We start from the raw sequence: 26,033 nt of genomic DNA on the forward strand, positions 1-26,033 counted from the left end.
CAGAGAGATCATTGATGAAGACCAGAAAAAGCACAGGGCCCAGAACACTGCCTTGTGGAACTCCAGCCTGAACAGGAAGAGGAGATGAGAGAAACCCATTCAGGGCCACACGTTGACTACGACTAGAGAGGAAGTCCGCCAGCCATGCGTGGAGATTTCCATGGATACCAAAAGAGGGGAGTTTGGTGAGCAGAGCGGGGTGCCAGACCGTATCGAAGGCACGTGATATGTCAAGGGAGACTGCTCTAATTTCCTGTTTGGCATTGAGGACCTCCATCCATTGTTGAGAAAGCAGAAGCAGCATGTCCAGAGTAGAGTGTCCAGGTCTGAAACCAAATTGATGATCAGAGATCAAGCCATTGGAGAAGAGGAAAGATTTCATATCTGAAGCAATGATGGATTCCATGACTTTGCTGATAATTGGGAGAAGGCTGATTGGTCTGTAGTTGCTGGGATCTGTTTTTACACCTTTTTTGTGCAAAGCGGTGATGTTGGCAGATTTCCAAGCAGACGGAAGATGACCTTGAGCAAAAGAGGGTGAAGAGAACAGAGAGAGGGAGAGAAAGAGCGGCAGAACAGGATTTTAGGACCCGTGGGCTGATGCCGTCAGGTCCAGTTGCAGAATCCGAGTCGAGGGTTGACAGAAACTTTTCCACCTTGTCAGGAGGAAAGGACACAGAGTCCAGGAGCAGCTGGGTACGGTGGGTACAGAGAGGGATGGGTTTGGGACACAACATTTAGAGGCAAACACAGAGTTGAGGCATTCAGCTTTTTCACGTGCGGAGTCAGCCGTGTGGCCATTTGAGGTGAGGGAGGGGATGGAGGGGGAACAAACACCAGAAACAGATTTGACCAGACGCCACCAGGATTTGGAAGAGGGAGACAGATAAGAGAGTTCGGTCCTGAGAACGGAGAGATATTGTTTCCTGGCTCTCCTGAGGGTGGACACACATTTGTTTCGGGCTTTGTGAAAGGAAATGAGATTTCCTTCCATTGGCTTTGCTTTCCAGGAGACGAAAGCAAGTTGTTTCTGGGCAATAGCCTCACCACAAGATTCCGTGTACCATGGACGGGAGGGAGGGTATGACAACAGAAGACGAGATGGGATAAATCTGTGCATGAGAGAGAGCAGTTTGCTTTGGAAGAATTCCCAGGAAGAATTTATGTCAGAGGCAGTAGAGATGGGAGACCAGTCCAGATGATTGATGGCTGTTTGAAGACCGTGCCAGTTGGCCTGAGTGAAATGCCAGACTCGTCGACGCTGAGGAGGCTCTCTGAGAATGGTCAGAGAGATGTCCACTTTAACAAGCACATGATCAGAAGAGCCGATTGGAGCAGAAGAAGAGCAGCAGACATTTTCAGGGAAGTTAGTCATAACCAAGTCCAGAAGAGAAGATGCTCCGTTGACTGAAATCCGGGTCGGGAAATTGACAGATTGTGTCAGTCCCAGTGAGTCACAGAAGTCCTTTGCTGAAGAGCCATGGCTGGTGAGAGAGGTACCCACACCCAGCCAACTGGCATGGTGACAGTTGAAATCACCACATATGAGGAAGAGAGAGTTGGGATGGGTAGATAGAAGGTGGTCCATATTCTCAGAGAGCGAGATGTAAATGGAGTCATCACTGTTTGGTGGACGGTACAACACACATATGAACAAAAGGTGGGAGCGAAGGGGAAGCCGTAGCCAAAGGTATTCCTGGGGGTGAGGTGGAGAGAGGGCAGTGCAGGGCGAGTGAGGAAGAGAGTTTTTTTATAAAGATAGCAACCCCACCTCCAGGACGAGGCTCAGGTCTATCATACCGGAGGAGGGAGTAACCTGGGAGAGATACCAAGGAATCAGAGACATCATGAAGGAGGAAAGTTTCTGTTAAGCAGATCACGTCTGGTTTGTCAGAAGCAACCTGTATGGAGGGATCAGACAAGTTTGAGTGAAGGCCCCGGATGTTTGAGGTCCATACTGTTAAGGAAGAGGAAGGCGGAGCATCGGATACAGAACAGGGGGGGGGGAGCGGTAGGGTAAGGGTAAGATGTAGGGTAAGATGTGGAAGAGGAGGAAGAGGTAGGGAGAGCTGTTGAAGGTGTGTCGGAGATTACAGAATAGCTTGGATAAAGGGAAGAATGGGGCAGACAAAAGGTTTGATGGTGATTGGGAGAGGCGCAGTGAGGTGTTATTTGACGAGGGGGAAGAGCGAGGCAGAAGGTTGAGGGAGATGAAGGTGAAAGTTGGAAGGGGGAAGAAGCGGGGAGGACGCTTTGAGGAGGAGGGGTGAGAGGGGAGTCTAGGAGGGGAGGGGTGTGGGGGGAGATTTGAAAAGAATGGGTGATTGGGAAGATTTGGAGGGGAGGGGCAAGGGGGTAGATTTAGAGGGGAGGGGTGATGGGAAATGGGATTTTGGGGTGATGGGATTTTGAAAAATGTACGATTAATGGGAAACGAACATTTATTGCAAAATGAGTTTCTTGAGACATTCGAGTCAAAAATACGTTTGAGGACGCTGGAGGGAGGATGGAGTGCTGGAGAGTTTAGGGAATGAATGAAAGATGCACTATAAGAGATGGAATTTTTTTTTGGAATGAATAGATTTGGTGGGCAAGTTGAAAGCATCCTTTTATAGAAGAAGAAGAAAAAGGTGTTATAGAATATGACCGAATACAGGTCTTCAGGGGTCAGATGAGACATTTTTTTAACAACGTGCTCACGTGATCACAAACAACTTGGTCGAAGAACGAACGAACAAATAAGAACGAATAAACGAATAAGAACAGAAGGAAATGTTTTTGTTTTTTTTGTTTTTTTTTGAGATTTTAAAACAAGGAAGTATGGGATGAAAAGACCGTGAAAAACAGAGACCGGAAAGTAATTGCAGCGCGATCGGAGAACCGCTGAGATAAAAAACAAAGCCTCAAGCCAAGGTCGGACACGGTAGCCCAGTACTACACTTAGGCCTCAGAATACGCGATACGAAAGACCGACGATTCTGTACACAGGTATGAAAAACCAACGCCAAGAATACTATTAAAGACCGCAATAGGTACATACACCGAGAGAAAGATACAGTTTCGACAAAAACACAATTGTGAAAAGTTACTTAACTTCGAAAGCGAGCGCGCATGGAACAGCTTTGAAGAGACGAGACCTCCAATCTTGCGCATGCCTATATAGCTAAAAGTCTCTCCAACAACTTCTGTCGCTCTTCCTTTCCTTTGCTTTTCCATTCTGATGATACTATTGCTGTCTCTCCGTTTGATAAAGTATCTCTTTTTGGTTCTCTTTTCTCCTCTAGTTCCACTCTGGGTAACTAACATTCCATCTCCCTCTGAAGCACCCCTTACCAATCCTATGCCCCTCCCTATAATCTCTTTTCATGCAGTCAAAAAAGTCAAAAAAAAAGTCACTGCTTTCATGCAGTTTCATGGACACAAGAAAGGCATACAGACAAGATGGCATTCCGACTCGTGTCTTGAAGGAGTGTGCTTCAGAACTTGCTCTTGTACTTTTTTGCTCTTTTTTTTCTCGTTTGTTTCATTTTTGTTTAAAAACCCAAACTTTTCCTCTTTCCTGGAAACATGCCTTAATACAGCCTATTGTAAAAAAAAGGGTGATCGTTCAAACCCTTCCAACGACCGTCCTATTTCTCTGACTTCTACTATTTTCAAAGTCTTTGAATGACTTCTCAATAACCATTTCCTCAAGCATCTTTGAATCCCACAGTCTTCTATCTGACCATCAATATGGCTTTCATAAGGCAAGATCTACAAGTGATATATTTTCTTACATTACAAATGTCTGGGATTTTTCTCTGAGGGACTTTAGGGACTCCCTTGTTGTATATATATATATATATATAGACTAGCTGAAAGCACCCGGCGTTGCCCGGGTTATTTTTGAATGAATTTACTACTATAATTCAGCTTTTACTCGCGGCCGTAGAAGATTGACTACTATCATTCAGCTCAGCTTTTAATTTCGAAATGGGCCCAGCCCGGCCGATGTGGCCTCGACTGGCCTCGCCACCTAGCCTATAACCTTCCCGGGGCTCATCACGACATTTTGGGTTATTTTTGAATGTAATTCAGCTTTTACTCGCGGCCGTAGAAGAATGACTACTATAATTCAGCTCAGCTTTTAATTGCGAAATGGGCCCAGCCCGGCCGATGTGGCCTCGACCGGCTTCGCCACCTAGCCTATAACCTTCCCGGGGCCCATCCCAACATTTTTGGTTCTTTTTGAATGAATTTACTACTATAATTCAGCTTTTACTCATGGCCGTAGACGATTGACTACAATAATTCAGCTCAGCTTTTAATTGTGAAATGGGCCCAGCGCGGCCGAGGTGGGCCGCGACCAGCCTCGCCACCGAGCCTATAACCTTTCCGGGGCCTGTCCCGACATTTTTGGTTCTTTTTGAATGAAGTTACCACCATAATTCAGCTTTTACTCGTGGCCGTAGAAGATTGACTACAAAAATTCAGCTCAGCTTTTAATTGCGAAATGGGCCTGGCCCGGCCGAAGTGGCCTCGCCACCTAGCCTAAAACCTTCCCGGGGCCTGTCCCGACATTTTTTGAAATCGAGGTTTCCTCCTATCTTTCACCGTTCAGGAGATTAGCTTGCGCAGACAAACAAACAAAAACTTTCTTTTATTATATATATATATATATATATATATATATATATATATATATATATATATATATATATATATATATATATATATATGATTCCCTTTGAGATTTTTTTAAAACCGTATTTGTCCGTATGTTACGTTCCATGGCAGCATTCCCCTATCGCCATTTATTCCACAAGGTCTTAAGCTTGTACAACATTGTTTTGCCAAATGCTCGGTTTTCCAAGAACTTAATCCCCACTTTGCATGATGCTTTACTGAACATCTGCATGCGGACTCACACACTCACAAAACAAGAAAGAGCATTCAGTGATTGCAGACCCTCACCAGGACATGTTTTTAGTGGCTTATAAGGATTTTGTGTTGAAACAAATATGGCGGCCGAACCACGTGACCGAAGACGTCAGCCTTATTTTTTTTTCTCCACCAATTTATCCCTTGATGACGCTCAAAAAATTTCATCGTGATCGGATGAAGTTTTATACTTGTCGAATTATGACATCATCATGAAGGCACTTATGACATCATTAACATATGTTATTCCCCATGTAGAATTCTTTACAATCAGCCATGTCTCAATTGTTTGTATGCAGCGCGTTCGGAGATATAAAGGTGCAATGTTTTTTCTTTTCCCCCAAGATGGCGCCCATATCACGTGACCTATGATGTCATAATTATCATTAAAAATTATACAGGACGAGGTGCACCTATGTTAAAAATGTCCCGTCAATCAGACAAACAGTTGCAGAGAAAATCATACTTATTCTGTGTGGACAAACAGACAGACAAATGAAAAATCACTCAGAGCGACTCTTGGCAAAAGAGAACAAAATAAAATGGCACTCAATAGAGCATTCTTTTGACCTCACAAATCATTGGTGGTTGAATTATGTGACCTGATATGCAAATCACCTTCAAATTTTAAGGTAATCGGATGAAAATTGATAATTTTAGGATTTTAGCCTATGTTGACATTTTGGCCTATGTTGACCTTTTGGCCTATGTTGACCTCAAAAATAGTTGGTGGTTGGTTTCAGTAAGCCGACATGCAAATCCTATTCAGATTTCAAGTCAATCGAATGAAAATTGAGGATTTTAGAAATTTGAAAAAAGTGGTTGACCTTAGGCCTATGTTGACCTTTTAGCATATGTTGATCTCAAAAATAGTTGTTGGTTGAATTCAGTTCAATGATGTGAAAATCCTATTCAAATTTCAAGTCCATCAGATGAAAATTGAGGATTTTAGAAATTTGAAATGGTTGTTGACCTTTGGCCTATGTTGACCTTTTGGCCTATGCTGATCTAAAAAATAGTTAGTGGTTGAATTCAGTTCCCTGATATGTAAATCCTATTCAAATTTCAAGTCAATCGGATGAAAATTGAGGATTTTAGAAATGCGAAAGAAAGTGGTTGACCTTTGGCCTATGTTGACCTTGTGACCTATGTTGACCTTAAAAATAGTTGTTGGTTGAATTCAGTTAGCTGATGTGAAAATGCTATTCAAATTTCAAGTCAATCGGATGAAAATTGAGGATTTCAGAAATATGAAGTGGTTGACCTTTGGCCTATGTTGACCTTTTGACCTCAAAAATTAATAGGATTCTGTCGCACCACGAACTCTACTCTTTGGTGAAGTTTCGTGAAGTAGGCAAGTGTAAGTGAGCAGACAGACAAACACACACAAATGCAAACACACACACGCACACACACACACACACACACACACACCGGAGGTATTCAACATACTTGTCAAAAAAACATGTTTTTTGCCAAGTAACAAACAGACTCAAATGCATTACCCTCTCCTCCGACAAGGGTAAAAAAAACCAGCCTCATTACAATAGCTTTGCTATAGCCACTTTGAGTCACTCACTGAGACAGACTGATTACAATAGCTCTCCCATCTCTTTGTGAAAAGAAAAGGAAATCAAAAACAAAATTGCACATCAGTCACGATTTTGGGTAAGACATGAAGCTGGGAAGCAGCGACCCTCGACATACGGAAGCAAGAGGCCGTTCATTCCTTGGGTCAGTCCAGTTGCGCCAAACCCAAGTTTTTCCCCCATCTCCGACCTCTGCGTGCCCTGATATAGGAACAGAGCTGCAACTGAAAGTTTATTGCATAACAGCTGCATAATAGCTTTGGATAAACTCTGCCTGTTCCAAATTCCCACGGCTGTATAAACCCAAATCAGATAAACAAAGCATTGGTCTATTTCCTTCACCAACTCATCTACAAATTTCATATATGGTAGCCTATATATTAACTATTATTATCAAACAACTACAATATGTTTGGTTTATATTATTCTCGTGAAATATAACTTTTTGGGGTGTTTATTTTAAATTAAATGGCATCTTTACAATGCTTGAGACATTGAGATTGTTCATAAGTTGGTTTATTTTTCCAATATGTCAAAGCTTCTTCTTTTTTAAAATATAATTAGGAGGAATGTCTTGGTTATGAATGTATGAATGTAACAGGAAATTTCAGATGGCATATTTGCAAAAACGCAACAGTCAGTGTAACCTCTACTGGGCTGACCATATGGAAAAGCTGGCCTCCAAAGTTAGCCATAGGCTGGGCATTCTCCATTGTTCCAAGTCATTTCTTGAAAATGAGAACTACTCATAGCCTCTACAAACTGGGCTTGTCCATAGCTCTCTCTCATGTTCTGGGATCCCAGCAAAACATTTCACTCTGTCCTAGATTCTGTGGGATCGAAAGCTCTAAACATTATTGGCATCTCCCACGATGAGGTCTTCTGTGGTTTTTTTTACAACTTCTCCTCCAGTTTTACTTCCTCTGCTCTCTCTGCCCTCAGACCCTTCCCAGCTCCCATACATCCTACTATAGTGAGCCCATAGGGTGAAACTCTCAACATCCAGTCTTAACATACACCTCCACTTTTTTGTTCCTCACTTCACACATTTGTGTAACTGCCTTGTTGAGGCCGTTCAATCGCATTCATTCTTCCATCTAGATTTTAGAACTTCAAGCAAGTGGTGCACCACCACGGAAGGGGTTTGAAAGTGTCAAAAAGTCTATTTGTGTTCTACAATGTTCAAATATATAATTAAATTTAAATAAAATGGACTTTAGAGGTTGTAGAAAAGAAAATCCCAAAGTTTACTACTGTAAATGCCAGTGTCTTATACACCACTCTATCTAACGTGTTACATTAGTTATTCTTGCCTATTGTTTGTATCCTTTATGAAGTCATTAAAAACAGTCAGTTTCCTGTTTCAATTTATCTTCAATGTCGTTTAACTGCCAGGCAGGCAGACAAAGTAAAAAAAAATCGCACCTATGTCAGAAGGAAGTGGTTCAGTTTGGCATTTTTTATATGAAATAAGCAAAGCCTAGAAATGAACGAAACCCTTTCAAATTACCTTTAGAACCTTTTAGAATTACCCTTTAGAACCATTTAGAATTACCCTTTGGAACCATTTAGAATTACCCTTTGGAACCATTTATAATTACCCTTTGGAACCATTTATAATTACCCTTTGGAAGCATTTATAATTACCCTTTGGAACCATTTAGAATTACCCTTTGGAACCATTTATAATTACCCTTTGGAAGCATTTATAATTACCCTTTGGAAGCATTTATAATTACCCTTTGGAACCATTTATAATTACCCTTTGGAAGCATTTATAATTACCCTTTGGAACCATTTATAATTACCCTTTAAAACCTTTTAGAATTACCCTTTAGAACCATTTAGAATTACCCTTTGGAACCATTTAGAATTACCCTTTGGAACCATTTATAATTACCCTTTGGAAGCATTTATAATTACCCTTTGGAACCATTTATAATTACCCTTTGGAACCATTTATAATTACCCTTTGGAACCATTTATAATTACCCTTTAGAACCTTTTAGAATTACCCTTTAGAACCATTTATAATTACCCTTTGGAAGCATTTAGAATTACCCTTTAGAACCTTTTAGAATTACCCTTTGGAACCATTTAGAATTACCCTTTGGAACCATTTATAATTACCCTTTGGAACCATTTATAATTACCCTTTAGAACCTTTTAGAATTACCCTTTAGAACCATTTATAATTACCCTTTAGAACCATTTATAATTACCCTTTGGAACCATTTATAATTACCCTTTGGAAGCATTTATAATTACCCTTTGGAACCATTTATAATTACCCTTTAAAACCTTTTAGAATTACCCTTTAGAACCATTTAGAATTACCCTTTGGAACCATTTAGAATTACCCTTTGGAACCATTTATAATTACCCTTTGGAAGCATTTATAATTACCCTTTGGAACCATTTATAATTACCCTTTGGAACCATTTATAATTACCCTTTGGAACCATTTATAATTACCCTTTAGAACCTTTTAGAATTACCCTTTAGAACCATTTATAATTACCCTTTGGAAGCATTTAGAATTACCCTTTAGAACCTTTTAGAATTACCCTTTGGAACCATTTAGAATTACCCTTTGGAACCATTTATAATTACCCTTTGGAAGCATTTAGAATTACCCTTTAGAACCTTTTAGAATTACCCTTTAGAACCATTTATAATTACCCTTTAGAACCATTTATAATTACCCTTTGGAACCATTTATAATTACCCTTTGGAACCATTTATAATTACCCTTTAGAACCATTTATAATTACCCTTTGGAAGCATTTATAATTACCCTTTAGAACCTTTTAGAATTACCCTTTAGAACCATTTATAATTACCCTTTGGAAGCATTTATAATTACCCTTTGGAACCATTTATAATTACCCTTTAAAACCTTTTAGAATTACCCTTTAGAACCATTTAGAATTACCCTTTAGAACCATTTATAATTACCCTTTGGAAGCATTTATAATTACCCTTTGGAACCATTTATAATTACCCTTTAGAACCTTTTAGAATTACCCTTTAGAACCATTTATAATTACCCTTTGGAACCATTTATAATTACCCTTTGGAACCATTTATAATTACCCTTTAGAACCATTTATAATTACCCTTTGGAAGCATTTATAATTACCCTTTGGAACCATTTATAATTACCCTTTAAAACCTTTTAGAATTACCCTTTAGAACCATTTAGAATTACCCTTTAGAACCATTTAGAATTACCCTTTGGAACCATTTATAATTACCCTTTGGAACCATTTATAATTACCCTTTAGAACCTTTTAGAATTACCCTTTAGAACCATTTATAATTACCCTTTGGAAGCATTTAGAATTACCCTTTAGAACCTTTTAGAATTACCCTTTAGAACCATTTATAATTACCCTTTGGAAGCATTTATAATTACCCTTTGGAACCATTTATAATTACCCTTTAAAACCTTTTAGAATTACCCTTTAGAACCATTTAGAATTACCCTTTAGAACCATTTAGAATTACCCTTTAGAACCATTTAGAATTACCCTTTGGAACCATTTATAATTACCCTTTAGAACCTTTTAGAATTACCCTTTAGAACCATTTATAATTACCCTTTGGAAGCATTTATAATTACCCTTTGGAACCATTTATAATTACCCTTTAGAACCTTTTAGAATTACCCTTTAGAACCATTTAGAATTACCCTTTAGAACCTTTTAGAATTACCCTTTAGAACCATTTATAATTACCCTTTGGAAGCATTTATAATTACCCTTTGGAAGCATTTATAATTACCCTTTAGAACCTTTTAGAATTACCCTTTAGAACCATTTAGAATTACCCTTTGGAACCATTTATAATTACCCTTTGGAACCATTTAGAATTACCCTTTAGAACCTTTTAGAATTACCCTTTAGAACCATTTATAATTACCCTTTGGAAGCATTTATAATTACCCTTTGGAACCATTTATAATTACCCTTTAGAACCTTTTAGAATTACCCTTTAGAACCATTTATAATTACCCTTTGGAACCATTTATAATTACCCTTTAAAACCTTTTAGAATTACCCTTTAGAACCTTTTAGAATTACCCTTTAGAACCATTTAGAATTACCCTTTGGAAGCATTTATAATTACCCTTTGGAACCATTTATAATTACCCTTTAGAACCATTTATAATTACCCTTTAAAACCTTTTAGAATTACCCTTTAGAACCATTTAGAATTACCCTTTAGAACCTTTTAGAATTACCCTTTAGAACCATTTAGAATTACCCTTTGGAACCATTTATAATTACCCTTTAGAACCTTTTAGAATTACCCTTTGGAACCATTTATAATTACCCTTTGGAAGCATTTATAATTACCCTTTGGAACCATTTATAATTACCCTTTAAAACCTTTTAGAATTACCCTTTAGAACCATTTAGAATTACCCTTTAGAACCTTTTAGAATTACCCTTTGGAACCATTTAGAATTACCCTTTGGAACCATTTAGAATTACCCGTTAGAACCATTTAGAATTACCCTTTGGAACCATTTAGAATTACCCTTTGGAACCATTTAGAATTACCCTTTAGAACCCTTTAGAATTACCCTTTGGAACCATTTCGAATTACCCTTTGGAACCATTTAGAATGATCCTTTGGAACCACTTAGAATTACCGTTTGGAACCATTTAGAATTACCCTTTGGAACCATTTAGAATTACCCTTTGGAACCATTTAGAATTACCCGTTAGAACCATTTCGAATTACCCTTTGGAACCATTTAGAATTACCCTTTGGAACCATTTAGAATTACCCTTTGGAACCACTTAGAATTACCGTTTGGAACCATTTAGAATTACCCTTTGGAACCATTTAGAATTACCCTTTGGAACCATTTCGAATTACCCTTTGGAACCATTTAGAATTACCGTTTGGAACCATTTCGAATTATCCTTTAGAACCATTTAGAATTACCCTTTGGAACCATTTAGAATTACCCTTTGGAACCATTTAGAATTACCCTTTAGAACCATTTAGAATTATCCTTTGGAACCATTTTGAACAAGCGTTACGCCGAGGTCCCCCGTCGGGGAAGTGATGTGAGTTGACAAAGTGGAACATGCAGAAAACATGCTATGATATGATATTTCGCTCACAATGGTCAGACAAACATGTAGGCGGCCATCTTGGATTTTGACGTGGCGACCCAATTTTCAATAGTGTTCTTCCTTATGCCTAGATACACCCACACACCAGAAGGTACTTCGCTTATTTTTCAAGATATTTCGCTCACAAGGTTCAGACATATATATGGTGGCGGCCGTCCTGGATTTTGACGTGGCGAATCACTTTACAATAGCGGTCTTCCTTATGCCGAGATACACCCACACACCAAATTAGAAGTTGGTACTTCGCTTATCTTTCAAGATATTCTTCTCACAAGATTCAGACATACATGGCGGCGGCCATGTTGGATTTTGACGTGGCGACCCAATTTTAAGCAGCGTTCTTCCGTGTGCCTCGATACACCCACACACCAGATTAGAAGTTGGTACTTCGCTTATTTTTCGAGATATTTCGCTCACAAGGTTCAGACATATATATGGTGGCGGCCATCTTGGATTTTGACGTGGCAACCCAATTTTCAATGGCGTTCTTCCTTATGGCGAGATACACCCACACACCAAATTAGAAGTTGGTACTTCGCTTATTTTTCAAGATATTCATCTCACAAGGTTCGGACATACATGGCGGTGGCCATCTTGGATTTTGACATGGCGACCCAATTTTCAATAGCGTTCTTGCTTGTGGCTATATACACCCACACACCAGATTAGAAGTTGGTACTTCGCTTATTTTTCAAGATATTTCGCTCACATGGGTCAAACATATACATGGCGGCGGCCATCTTGGATTTTGACGTGGCCACCCAATTTTAAACAGCGTTCTTGCTTGTGGCTATATACACCCACACACCAGATTAGAAGTTGGTACTTCGCTTATTTTTCAAGATATTCATCTCACAAGTTTCAGACATACATGGCGGCGGCCATCTTGGATTTTGACGTGGCGACCCAATTTTCAATGGCGTTCTTCCTTATGCCGAGATACACCCACACACCAAATTAGAAGTTGGTACTTTGCTTATTTTTCAAGATATTCATCTCACAAGTTTCAGACATACATGGCGGCGGCCATCTTGGCTTTTGACGTGGCGCCCCGATTTTAAAGAGCTTTCTTCCTTGTGCCTCGATACACCCACACACCAGATTAGACGTTGGTACTTCGCTTATTTTTCGAGATATTTCGCTGAAGTTTCAGACATATTGTTGTGGATATGAGAATGTTTTTTTATTTTATTGTTGTGGTAAAATGTTGTTGTAAGAGGTTGTTGTAAAATATCACCCCTCCTCCCTCCGTTGTGGTTGTATAAAAGGTCAAAGGGCGTTCCCGTAGTTAGTCCATAAAACATACATGCAGGACACGATATATCTTTTTTTTGACAGTTATATCCTTATTATGTGTATTAGCGTAAGGCTGTGTCTTCCATTAATTGAAATACTCCATTGCACCAGTGAAAGAGAATAGATCCCCTTTCCTTCCCATCCCCAAAATCTCCATTTCATATTACATCCCCTCTCGTCATTGCCGAGCCTCGATTGCCCATATTACCTCCCCTCCAATAACCGCCATTGACCACGAGGCTCGAGTCGGGGAAGAAAGGCGTGTCTCCACCTCGTCATAGAGGGGAGGAGTGAGCCAGCCCCACTCGACCAACCATGAGCCAGGGGTTTGGCTAGAGAGGGCGGAGGAAGAGCGATCGGGGAGGTTCGAAAAGGTTGAGGGGCGGGGGCCTATATAACCCAAGGCAGGGCGTGTCCAAAGGGAGATGCACTTTGAGCTGAGACAAGGAGGGTCACAAAGAGCTGGGTCATCAGAGCAAGAGCGCATGAGGAGATGGGAAGAGAGAAGGCTTGAGACCAACAGAGGTGATGAGTGCACAGCACAAGAGGGTTGCCTGACGCGAGAGATCGTGCCTTGCCTGAGAGGAAATCCCATCATTACTGAGAGAGCGAGAGGGTCGTGGCGTCGACGCAACCACGTTGGTTCCAGCGGTTGTCGTGTTCGCTTTAAACCACGACGCGAGGTCGGAACGGAACCTCGACGGCTGAACGAGCCGAACCGGCTGCCTTTGCCAGCTGAACGGACCACCTCCTGTCATTCCCCGCGTGAGTCAGTGTCTTTTGTTTGTTCCGTCCTGGGAATAAGTTAAGTCTGTATAACTATAAGCTAGTATTTGCACTGTGTCACCTGCGTCTTATGTGTTGTAAATAAACCTTGATTGCTTTCTTTTTGCTTGTGTGTAAATAGCCAATAAATTCAGTCGTATTTCCAAACCTTTCTTGCCTTCTTTTTCCTCTTTGCATTCGTCGCCTTTGTCTTTTCCCTATTGACTAGCTGTGGTGCGACCCGGCCAACGTTTGGGTGGAATCGGGTGAGTCGGGGATCCTGTTAGGTCGCGGCAATACCAAACCGCTCGGTAACTAACATCTTAAACCGCGATCTGTAACAATTGGTGTCTGGGAGTGGGATTCGAGGCCCGACCAAATTTTTTTTTTAAACGAATAGAGGGAAAAAAAAAATTTGGTCAAAATTTGGAGCGGCCGAAATTTGTTTTGTTTTACAAAACCTGAATTTTGAAATCGCGCCATGGCTGGTCAAGGTGACGGGATGCCGGTGGGAGAGATAGACGGGGTAGAATCGACCCAGGACCCCAGGGAAGAAGTGGGAAAAGTGGTGGAGGAGAGTAAAGAAGGTGTGGTTGAGGGGGTATCAGGTGCACAAAATGGCGCTCTCGCGCACGTGGTTACAGCGGCACCAAATTTTGCCGCGCCCGTGACCGTAGTATTGTTGGATTCGAACCTTGTGCTACAAATGGAGGCCCTCATGCTAGAAATGGAAAACAGGATAGGAAACAAAATTGAAGCAACAACGAACGGAATGAGGGCCGATAGGGAGGAAAGGGAGCAGAGGGACAGAGACCGCAAGTTGGGCGAAAGGGTCCCAGGGGTGCACAAGGAAGTAACGCGGGTCGAGAAGCGCCGGTTGAGCGAAGCGGAGGAAAGCACGGGTACAATGACGGGGGTAGAAATCGCGACACGGGGTTTGGAAAAGCCTGCGACCGCTGAGGTAGAGGAGGGTGTTTTATTAAAGCCAACGGTCGCCGAGGTTAATAAAGAAAAAGCAGTAGCGGGAATTGAAATTGAAGAGATGACGGAGGTAGCCCGGGAATTGCAGGGAGAAATGGAAAATGTGCAAAGTCTAAATGCACATCCTGATGCTGTACTCGCTAATCCAAATGGAAGTTTGCAGGTTTTGGTGCAGGGAGGAAGAAGAACCCCGAAGGTGAGACGTGCTGTGTATTGTGCTGGGAGATTTTGTAAATGGATGTTTAGCGACAAAAGAATTGTCGCGCGATTGGGATCGATATGGCACCCGGGCGTTGGTGAAGGGTCCCGTGTGAGTGGAAATGGCACGCGTGGGAGAAAAAAGTGTGCGTCGGCGAGTGGGTGTGCTATAAAGTGTGGGAGTGAAACCGAGTGCGAGCGAGAATGCACGTCGGGGTGTACGGAGTGTGACACGAATAGTGAGTTGGTGATGGCGCAGGTGCGAGAGGGCACATCGGAGCGCGAGTGTGAAACCGAGTGCGAGCGAGAATGCACGTCGGGGTGTACGGAGTGTGACACGGAGAGTAAGGTGGTGGTGGAACGTGTGCGAGGAAGCACACCTGAGTTGGTCATGGCGCGGGTGTGGGAGAGCCCATGTGAGCGCGTTAGTGGGTGGATGCAAGAGTGCACGCCCATGGTGAGTGTTACGGAGGACGTAACGGAGGAGAGGTGTGGACCAAAGTGTGCGCAAGAGTGTGCGCGAGAGATGTGGTGTGTAACAGGGAGAGCGTTGGTGGAATGTACGGACGGCGTTGGAACGCCAGGTTTTGTGAGGGTGAAAGGGGTAGCGTATGCTTGTAAGCATGCAAGTAAAGCATCGATGGTAACCAGGTTAGCGGTTAGGGCGACGGATAGCCGATGCGAGCGCTCGGTGCGAGGGGGGGTGCTTTGTTGGGTGCGAGGCCCGGCGCGGATCGATGCTGCGTCGCTTCTCTTCGAAGCGTCGTTGCCGATTCGGGCTTGGCCCCGCCCCGCACGGTCGAGTCCGGGCTTTGCCGGGCGAGGCGACCGGTCCGGTTCGAGGGCGAGTGGGAGGAAGCGGAACGGTGCCCCCTCGTGGGGACGGGGTTCCGACCGGGGGAGATTGAGCCATCGGGCCCGGGACGGCAAGGTGCCGCGCCGAGATGGTGCGTGGAGCCTCGGTCCAACCAAACCACCTCCCTTGAACCGAAAGCCGGACGGATTCAACCTGCAGGCAACCAAACCACCCGAATTCATTGCTCGGCTTTACGAAGCCGAGTTTAATGATGTCATGACGCACCGAGGCTAGGATATAGCGGACTGTGATGATGGTGATCGTGAAAGTGATAGTGTTTTGATCCAAAATTTAGAAAAGTGAATAGAATTGGCAGTAAATGGAAAATTTTTGAATTGGTTGGAATTTGGACGAACAAAATTGATAGTGGAGAGACCCCCGATGTGGTGGGATGGCAAATCCACCATCCCTCACAGAGTGGGGGCAAATGCGCAATAGCTTATGGGGTGTATGGCAGTGAAAACTAGCCCGGGTGGGTTAGGTTATATTGATAGGGATCTAGCGAAGATGACATTAGGTAACGTTAAGGTTAGATAGTGACTGATACCTGTAGTGGGGACGCAGGTAGATTAGTGTGGATGATAATGACGGGGGAGCGCAATAGTTTAAAGGGACGACTGGGAAGCGCAAGTTTCAGAAGGGAGTAGTTAGCTGAGATGATGCCGTGTGTGTGAGGATTGGACAGGTGAGAATGGAACAGGTGTGATTGCACAGGTGTGCAACTGAATAGGTGTGTGGAGCCGTGTATGAGGGAGTAGTGGTGATTGCGTGTTGTGTTGACCAAATGGTCCAGGAAGAGGAGGAGGGTGCAGGTGGCACCAGGTAGGATTGCACAGGTGTGCAACGACAGGTGAATGAAAGACAGGTGTATGGAATAAATGGTCTGGAGGATTGGAATGGATGGTCGTGGAGTGAGAATGGTGGAAATTGTGGAGTGGAGTGGATGGTGCGAAGGTGTGAATGGGGGAAGAGTGGACCCCCATCACGGATACCCGGGGCGGGTAGTGTAAGTGTTAGGTAGAGGGTACAGGTAAATTGTGGTTGGATATTGGCATCTGTGGTGCGGGTGACAGAATGGTATTTGGATGGGTGCATTAGTGTTGTGGAAATGGCTGGGCGTGTAGCCTGTTAGTGTGTGTAGTTGGTTTGGGCACTCCACCACTGTGAGGATGTCGGCCAGGTGAGGCCGCAGGTGGGCTCTGGGAGCCGTTGGTGTCAGTGGGGCCCGAGGATCCGGAGGACGGACCCGGGTAGCCCAGTGCCAGAGAGGGCACCGAGTGGGGAGAGCGCCAGAGGGCCTTCCCCAGGTAGTTAGGTTAGGGCAGGGAGCAGGTAAGCTCGGAGGCAACTGCAGTGGTGGGGGTGTGCAGGTGGGTAGACCTGCTGGGAGAGTTACACGTCGCGGCCCAGTAATTGTGCGAGGGCACCGGGAGATGAATCGGGGGAGTGAGACCCCAAATTGAAAAGCACCACAGTTTGGTCAATGGGAATTGGTTTTTAGAACCCATAGTGTAAGTTGGCCAATGGATTGGCAGGGAGAGACCCCGGGTAGTGTAAAGTGTGTTAAAATCATTTAGAGGATAGTTAGGATGAAGGATCTCCTCGCACCATCTGCATCCACTCACCTGAGGTGACAGGTACTCCGCACCATGCCATGTCTTATTATTTTTACTGTGCAAATGTTTGGATGGTGAGACGCATCATGACGTGGGTGTGACATTGTGCTTTGATGTTCCATCTCTGCCTCCTTATGAGGACTGATGATGAATTTGGTGATGGCAAATTTTGCAGTAGAGGGATTGTGGAGACGAATTTGGTATAGGGGAAATATGGGGAAGACGTGACAGTAGTGACGAATTTGTAAATGTGTAAATTTTTGTACATATGGGGTAAGGGTAGGGTAGGTGACAGGGGGGTGACGTACGGTAGGGACGAGCTTTCTCACTTCGCCCTCCGTACGCATTTCGCCTTGCATTGCCTTATTGATGTGTACCCTTGTGACCTTACCCCTCGCTCAATTGTCTTTCCCCTTTTGTCTCCCACATGACCTGTGCGCCGTTGGGCGCCGAGGGGAGCGTGCGTGGGTCGGCCATTGTGCGCCCGAAATTCCCAGAACCAGCTGTCTGCATCGATGCACCACATTATGGACCACATGTCTGTGGCCGAGCACCACTTATGGACCCCTTGGGTTGGGGCATGGCCCCTCTGCTGGAACCGGCCATGAGGGCCCGAAATCTTGCTGGCGGACCTTGGCCACAGGGCACCGATGCCCCACAGGTGAACCACACATAGTCGGCCCTGTGGGCCATAAATAAAGCAAATAAAAAGGACACATTGGGCACACTTTATTGAAAATAGGCCGCCAGTAAGCAAAGCAAAAGAATGACAACATCTGGAAGACCAAATAATAATAACCAGCAGAGGGAGCCGAAGAGCAAGAGATCACCTGCAGGGTTAGGGGTTGTTGAATTTATTTTTATTCATTGAACAATGGTGACTGCACCGATTGGTGCTTGGGTGTGTATTGGTGCGTTTTTGGGTGCGTTCATGGTGCGTCGATGCAGAGCAGACTGTCTCCCCCCCAGAAAGAACAATCACAGGTCCTGGGTTAGTTTTGTAAATAAAAATAGCGTCATTGTAAATAATGCTTCCCACCGTCAGTGTATAGTTTGAAGACCATTCCGCAATTCGGTTAACTGTGGGCGTAAGTCTGTTAGGCAGGGTGCAATGGAGCAGCGGGACACATTTATTTATGTTTTAAAACTGTCGCACTCAGGGTCAGGTTAAAAGTAGAGGGAACTACACCTACGTGCCACACTAAGGTAAAAGTTATAGGCCCGGGACGTGCCTAAGGGGAGGAGGGTGCAGTGTTGTGGATATGAGAATGTTTTTTTATTTTATTGTTGTGGTAAAATGTTGTTGTAAGAGGTTGTTGTAAAATATCACCCCTCCTCCCTCCGTTGTGGTTGTATAAAAGGTCAAAGGGCGTTCCCGTAGTTAGTCCATAAAACATACATGCAGGACACGATATATCTTTTTTTTGACAGTTATATCCTTATTATGTGTATTAGCGTAAGGCTGTGTCTTCCATTAATTGAAATACTCCATTGCACCAGTGAAAGAGAATAGATCCCCTTTCCTTCCCATCCCCAAAATCTCCATTTCATATTACATCCCCTCTCGTCATTGCCGAGCCTCGATTGCCCATATTACCTCCCCTCCAATAACCGCCATTGACCACGAGGCTCGAGTCGGGGAAGAAAGGCGTGTCTCCACCTCGTCATAGAGGGGAGGAGTGAGCCAGCCCCACTCGACCAACCATGAGCCAGGGGTTTGGCTAGAGAGGGCGGAGGAAGAGCGATCGGGGAGGTTCGAAAAGGTTGAGGGGCGGGGGCCTATATAACCCAAGGCAGGGCGTGTCCAAAGGGAGATGCACTTTGAGCTGAGACAAGGAGGGTCACAAAGAGCTGGGTCATCAGAGCAAGAGCGCATGAGGAGATGGGAAGAGAGAAGGCTTGAGACCAACAGAGGTGATGAGTGCACAGCACAAGAGGGTTGCCTGACGCGAGAGATCGTGCCTTGCCTGAGAGGAAATCCCATCATTACTGAGAGAGCGAGAGGGTCGTGGCGTCGACGCAACCACGTTGGTTCCAGCGGTTGTCGTGTTCGCTTTAAACCACGACGCGAGGTCGGAACGGAACCTCGACGGCTGAACGAGCCGAACCGGCTGCCTTTGCCAGCTGAACGGACCACCTCCTGTCATTCCCCGCGTGAGTCAGTGTCTTTTCTTTGTTCCGTCCTGGGAATAAGTTAAGTCTGTATAACTATAAGCTAGTATTTGCACTGTGTCACCTGCGTCTTATGTGTTGTAAATAAACCTTGATTGCTTTCTTTTTGCTTGTGTGTAAATAGCCAATAAATTCAGTCGTATTTCCAAACCTTTCTTGCCTTCTTTTTCCTCTTTGCATTCGTCGCCTTTGTCTTTTCCCTATTGACTAGCTGTGGTGCGACCCGGCCAACGTTTGGGTGGAATCGGGTGAGTCGGGGATCCTGTTAGGTCGCGGCAATACCAAACCGCTCGGTAACTAACATCTTAAACCGCGATCTGTAACAATATATATGGTGGCGGCCATCATGAATTTTGACGTGGCGACCCAATTTTCAAGAGCCTTCGTCCTTATGCCGAGATACACCCACACACCAAATTAGAAGTTGGTACTTCGCTTATTTTTCAAGATATTCATCTCACAAGGTTCAGACATACATGGCGGTGGCCATCTTGGATTTTTACGTGGCGACCCAATTTTCAATAGCGTTCTTCCTTATGCCTAGATACACCCACACACCAGATTAGAAGTTGGTACTTCGCTTATTTTTCAAGATATGCAGGTTACAAGGTTCAGACATACATGGCATCAGACATACATGGCGGCGGCCATCTTGGATTTTGACGTGGGTTGCACCCACACACCAAATTCGAATGCGGTCCTTCGCTTATGCCCGCACGCCGCATGCACGCACGGACGGACGGACAGACGGACACACGGACGGAGGGGAAAGCCATAGTCCCCCTTTCGCTCCGCTGAGCGACGGGGGACAATTACCCTTTAGAACCATTTAGAATTACCCTTTGGAACCATTTAGAATTACCCTTTGGAACCATTTAGAATTACCCTTTGGAACCATTTAGAATTATCCTTTGGAACCATTTAGAATTACCGTTTAGAACCTTTTAGAATTACCCTTTGGAACCTATTAAAATGACCTTTAAAACCATTTAGAATTACCCTTTAGAACCATTTAGAATTATCCTTTGGAACCATTTAGAATTACCCTTTAGAACCATTTAGAATTACCGTTTGGAACCATTTAGAATTACCCTTTAGAACCATTTAGAATTACCCTTTAGAACCATTTAGAATTACCCTTTAGAACCATTTAGAATTATCCTTTAGAACCATTTAGAATTACCGTTTGGAACCATTTAGAATTATCCTTTGGAACCATTTAAAATTACCCTTTAGAACCATTTAGAATTATCCTTTAGAACCATTTAGAATTACCCTTTAGAACCATTTAGAATTACCGTTTGGAACCATTTCGAATTATCTTTTGGAACCATTTAGAATTACCCTTTGGAACCATTTAGAATTACCCTTTGGAACCTATTCAAATGACCTTTAAAACCATTTAGAATTACCTTTTAGAATTACCCCTTAGAACTATTTAGAATTACCCTTTAGAACCATTTAGAATTACCCTTTGGAACCTATTCAAATGACCTTTAAAACCATTTAGATTTACCTTTTAGAATTACCCCTTAGAACTATTTAGAATTACCCTTTAGAACCATTTAGAATTACCCTTTGGAACCTATTCAAATGACCTTTAAAACCATTTAGAATTACCTTTTAGAATTACCCCTTAGAACTATTTAGAATTACCCTTTAGAACCATTTAGAATTACCCTTTGGAACCTATTCAAATGACCTTTAAAACCATTTAGATTTACCTTTTAGAATTACCCCTTAGAACTATTTAGAATTACCCTTTAGAACCATTTAGAATTACCCTTTGGAACCTATTCAAATGACCTTTAAAACCATTTAGAATTACCTTTTAGAATTACCCCTTAGAACTATTTAGAATTACCCTTTAGAACCATTTAGAATTACCCTTTGGAACCTATTCAAATGACCTTTAAAACCATTTAGAATTACCTTTTAGAATTACCCCTTAGAACTATTTAGAATTACCCTTTAGAACCATTTAGAATTACCCTTTAGAACCATTTCGAATTACCCTTTGGAACCATTTAGAATTACCCTTTGGAACCTCTTCAAATGACCTTTAGAACCATTTAGAATTACTCTTTGGAACCATTTAGAATTACCATTTGGAACCATTTAGAATTATCCTTTGGAACCATTTAGTATTACCCTTTGGAACAATTTAGAATTACCTTTTCGAATTACCCTTTAGAACCTTTTAGAATTACCGTTTAGTATTCCTCGAACCTTTTTTTTTATATTTTATTTTTTTATTCCTCGACCGACGTCCCTGTTCTCTACTGTTGTGGTGCTTGTGTGCTTCTCTCTCTCGCCCCCTCGTCTCCCGCTCCCTTTATTATATGTTTATGTGTCCGTTTATGTTTTTTGTGTTTCATGTGTTAGATCTTACACGAGCCTCAATTTTGTATACAAAACTAAAATAAAAACCCCTTTAGAACCTTTTCAAATAATTACCCTTTAGAATGACCCTTTAGAACCTTTTATAATTAATTACCCTTTAGAATAACCCTTTAGAACCTTTATAATTAATTACCCTTTAGAATAACCCTTTAGAATAAATTACCCTTGAGAATGACCCTTCAGAACCTTTTAGAATTAATTACCCTTTAGAATGACCCTCTAGAACCTTTTAGATTTAATTACCCTTTAGAATAAATTACCCTTTAGAATGACCCTTTAGAACCTTTTAGAATGACCCTTTAGAACCTTTTAGAATGAATTACCCTTTTGAATGACCCTTTAGAACCTTTTAGAATGAATTACCCTTTTGAATGACCCTTTAGAACCTTTTAGAATTAATTACCCTTTAGAGTAACCCTTTAGAATAAATTGCCCTTTATAATGACCGTTTAGAACCTTTTAGAATTCATTACCCTTTCGAATTAATTATCCTTTAGAATGACTTTAGAACCTTTTAGAATGACCCTTTAGAACTTTTTAGAATTAATTACCCTTTAGAATGACCATTTCGATCCTTTTCGAATTACCCTTTATAATGACCCTTTAGAATTAACCTTTAGAATGACCCTTTAGAATTACCCTTTAGGGCCTCATAGAATTACCTTTTAGAACCCATTATAATGACATTTTAGAACGTTTTAGAATTCTTTGGAATTACCTTTCAGTATAACCCTTCAGAACACATTAGAATTACCCTTTAGGACCCTTCAGAATTAAACACGTTGGGTTAGAAAGGATCTTCTTCTACATTATATATTTTTACGGACGGACATAGCCAAATATTAAAGCGGCTTCACCGCTTAAAAATGATGTCGCTCCTCTCTGCGCATGTGTGATCTGGACAAATTCAGAGCCAAAGTGCTGCTAAACTACAGGTTCGTGTTCCGATTCGTGTTCAAAATAAAACATTTACCTGCAATCAAGTTGTTCCTCGATCATGAACTGACGTTTGTAGACACACGGACAGACAAACAGAAGTGACCCAATTCCTTAACCCCGTTTTTTGCTTCGCGTGCGAGGGATAAATAACCATTCCACCTTGAATGTCAGTGAGCTCTTTACCTCATTGTGTCTTGAGTAACTTTACACAAAACACCACCTGTACACCTTTTGAGCGCACGTTGCTATGCATTGTTGGATAACATGTATGTGTATTGTGGGATGTGGATGGATGTGGGAGTGGGGTTATGGGGAAGGAGGGTTGATGTTTTGTTTCGACAGTTCTGGCCATTTCAAAATTTAGAGCAATTGAATGACACCAGACAATTCAAGATTCAGAACGTCAAAAGACCAGACAATTCCTGAACTACAACTCGTATGTAGATAACGGTTTGGGTGGCTGCGCCTTGAGATCTTAGGGGTCCTAAGTTTGAGTCTGGACGCTAATTGGCCGAGATGACTCTTCTTCCTTTCCAAACAATTTTCTTTTCCTCTCTCCTACTAAAGCAGCTGCTTGGCTTTGTTACAGCAGGGAAAGAACAACAGATTCCAAGAACAGTGACAGGAATGATCCGACTCAAGAACGAGCCCCGTGAGGGACGTTTCGGGAAATAGGAAGACAGCACATCTGCCATTCAGGGAGGGAACCATGAGAATCTGGCTACGTTCCACAAAACACTTTCAGCAATAACTTCAACAAGAAGACATATATAAGTACAGATTGTATAGTTGCAAGACTTCAGCTTCTCTCATTTGTTCCAAAACAGAAGCAAAACATACACAGACCAATGATCATTTAGGATATACCAGAAAACTCAAGATATACGAGATACAGAAGGTGCCATTTGTCCCAGTACCTTTTAGTAGATAGTCTAAAGTCTCTAAACAAGAAAGCATCTGAAAATGCAAAGTCCGTCCGCATCCATTTGTACTTAGACGTCTTCTTCTTAACGATACATAGCAGGCCAAAAACGATACATCGCAGGATATCTCCAAAAATATGGAGATGGATTTGGATGAAACTTGGTGGACCGGTTGGGAGTCTGACAAGGACGATTCAATTCGATTTTGGTGAAGATCTGAATATGCATTCGGATATGAGAATTATTTAATTTTTTAAGTGATTCTTCACCATTTGAAGATAGGGCCAAAAACGATACATAGCAGGATATCTCAAAAATATGTGGATGCATTTGGACGAAACTTGGTGGACCGGTTGGGAGTCTGACAAGGACGATTCAATTCGATTTTGGTGAAGATCTGAATATGGATTCGGATATGAGAATTATTTATTTTTTATGTGATTCTTCACTATTGAGAGATAGGGCCAAAAACGATATATAGCAGGATGTCTCAAAAAGTTATGGATGAATTTGGACGAAACTTGGTGGACATGTTGTGTGTGTGACAAGGAAGAATCGATTCAATTTTGGTGAAGTTCCGGATCCGGATCCCGCTAGTAGAATATTTTAAAGTGATTCTTACCCATTGAGTGATATGGCCAACCAGGTGGAGGTATGCTCTCCACCGAATTCTGTTCTAGTTCTACTGTGCCTCGACCCTGAAGGCTCCTACATCTCACAAGATTCACAATTTGATCGACTTACTCAATGTGGCCATTGCTGCTCAGTCAGAAATTAGACTGATGATGGATGACACGAGAACGTAAATTTATGGGACGAGTGACAATCTGGTGACCTTTAATGGCACCAATTTAGGTTCACCGCCCTTGCGACAAACTGGGATCAACGGCCGGGAATGGACCCTGGCAAGCCGAGCAGCAGCAATGGACCGGTATCACGGTCAAGATATCACGGTCAAGCGGTATCACGGTCAAGATATCTGGCTCTGTGGCCGCGCAGATGCGCGAGCGCGGTAACGTATGCACGACGGCGTGTACGTACCGTACGTGCACTCTCCGTCGTGCTCCTTGTGGATCTTGCCTGTACCCGCGTGCGAGGACATCCAGCTGGCGAGGTGCAGCGCGCACACCGTTTCGTACGTCTTGCCGTTGGAGCCGCACACAGCGTAATCGTGCTTACATATGCAGCCCCCGGTACCCTCTTGCTGATCTCGGTCGGTGCCGGACGTGAGACACACGTAGCCTTGGGCGCACCGTCCATGGCTCATGTTGCTTCCTCCGCAGAGGTCTCCGCGCACACCCAGGCAGCGATCGCAGCACTCGCACGCGTCCTTCACCACGAGCTGCGGAATCTTGCACTTGACCTCGGGACATTTGGTGGTGTCGCACGGCGGGCACGTCCCGGTCGGATCGTCCACTATCTGCGCGCTCGTCCCGCCGGTCACCACCAGGACGAGGCACAACAAGGAGAGCCACAAAGGAGCATCCATGGTGCGCAGAGTCTTGGGCATACCTAACTCGAGCTGCCTCGAATCCACCTCCAAAACGCCGGCATCAGATGACGTCATAACAGCTGAGCTCCGCCTCTTTGATTCGTTTCCAAATCTTCCTCCATCCACGTCTCCACTGCCGAATTGAGTTTAGTAAAATTTACCGACACAGGACTTCAGCATTCCCCCTCCTTTCGAGCCCTCCATGGCGAGCTTCCATCAAATTGTGTCTGTTCAGTACTAAGGAAGTTAACGGAGTCCTTATGAATATTTTCCACAAGGAGACCCCCATGTGTTTCCAATTTCCCTCCAACTAGTAGATCTTAAAACAGGCATTTCTGCCGGACGTGTATTCGGAAATAAATTCATGGCTCAACATTTACCATATATATATATATATATATATATATATATATATATATATATATATATATATATATATATATATATATATACTGTATATTGTTGCGGATATGGGATTTGCATCCATCCATATCCGCTTGTAAATATTCCCCTATTTCCTCAATACTTCCCAACTCTCCCCAATCCCCCATTCCCGAGTCCCATTTTCTGTAAACAACACTCTGTAGACCCGACCTCCCCCTATTTCCCCCATTAAATGTCGCACCCAGGTTCACCGCATCTCATGTAAGACAACTATAGGACATCTTGCTAGTTATTCTTAGTCTATGTCAGTTAAGGATTCGTTTCCATTAATTCTGACCCTTCGTTG

The 26,033-nt window shown here is 42.8% G+C and overlaps 1 protein-coding gene across 1 annotated transcript in view; it reads right to left on the bottom strand.

Annotated features, from left to right (window-relative positions):
• LOC137420861 (insulin-like growth factor-binding protein-like 1) overlaps positions 1–25,536 on the bottom strand; it is a 70,238-nt gene extending 44,702 nt beyond the window's left edge. Inside the window, exon 1 of the mRNA XM_068106318.2 lies at positions 24,853–25,536. Coding sequence (XP_067962419.1) covers positions 24,853–25,378 — 526 coding nt within the window. The 5' untranslated portion in view covers positions 25,379–25,536. The remainder of the gene's footprint in view (positions 1–24,852) is intronic.
• Between the last annotated feature and the right edge of the window lie 497 nt (positions 25,537–26,033).

This window comes from Myxine glutinosa, chromosome 2 (genome assembly GCF_964187855.1).
Source record: "Myxine glutinosa chromosome 2, kmMyxGlut1.1, whole genome shotgun sequence".
Lineage (NCBI taxonomy): Eukaryota > Metazoa > Chordata > Myxini > Myxiniformes > Myxinidae > Myxine > Myxine glutinosa.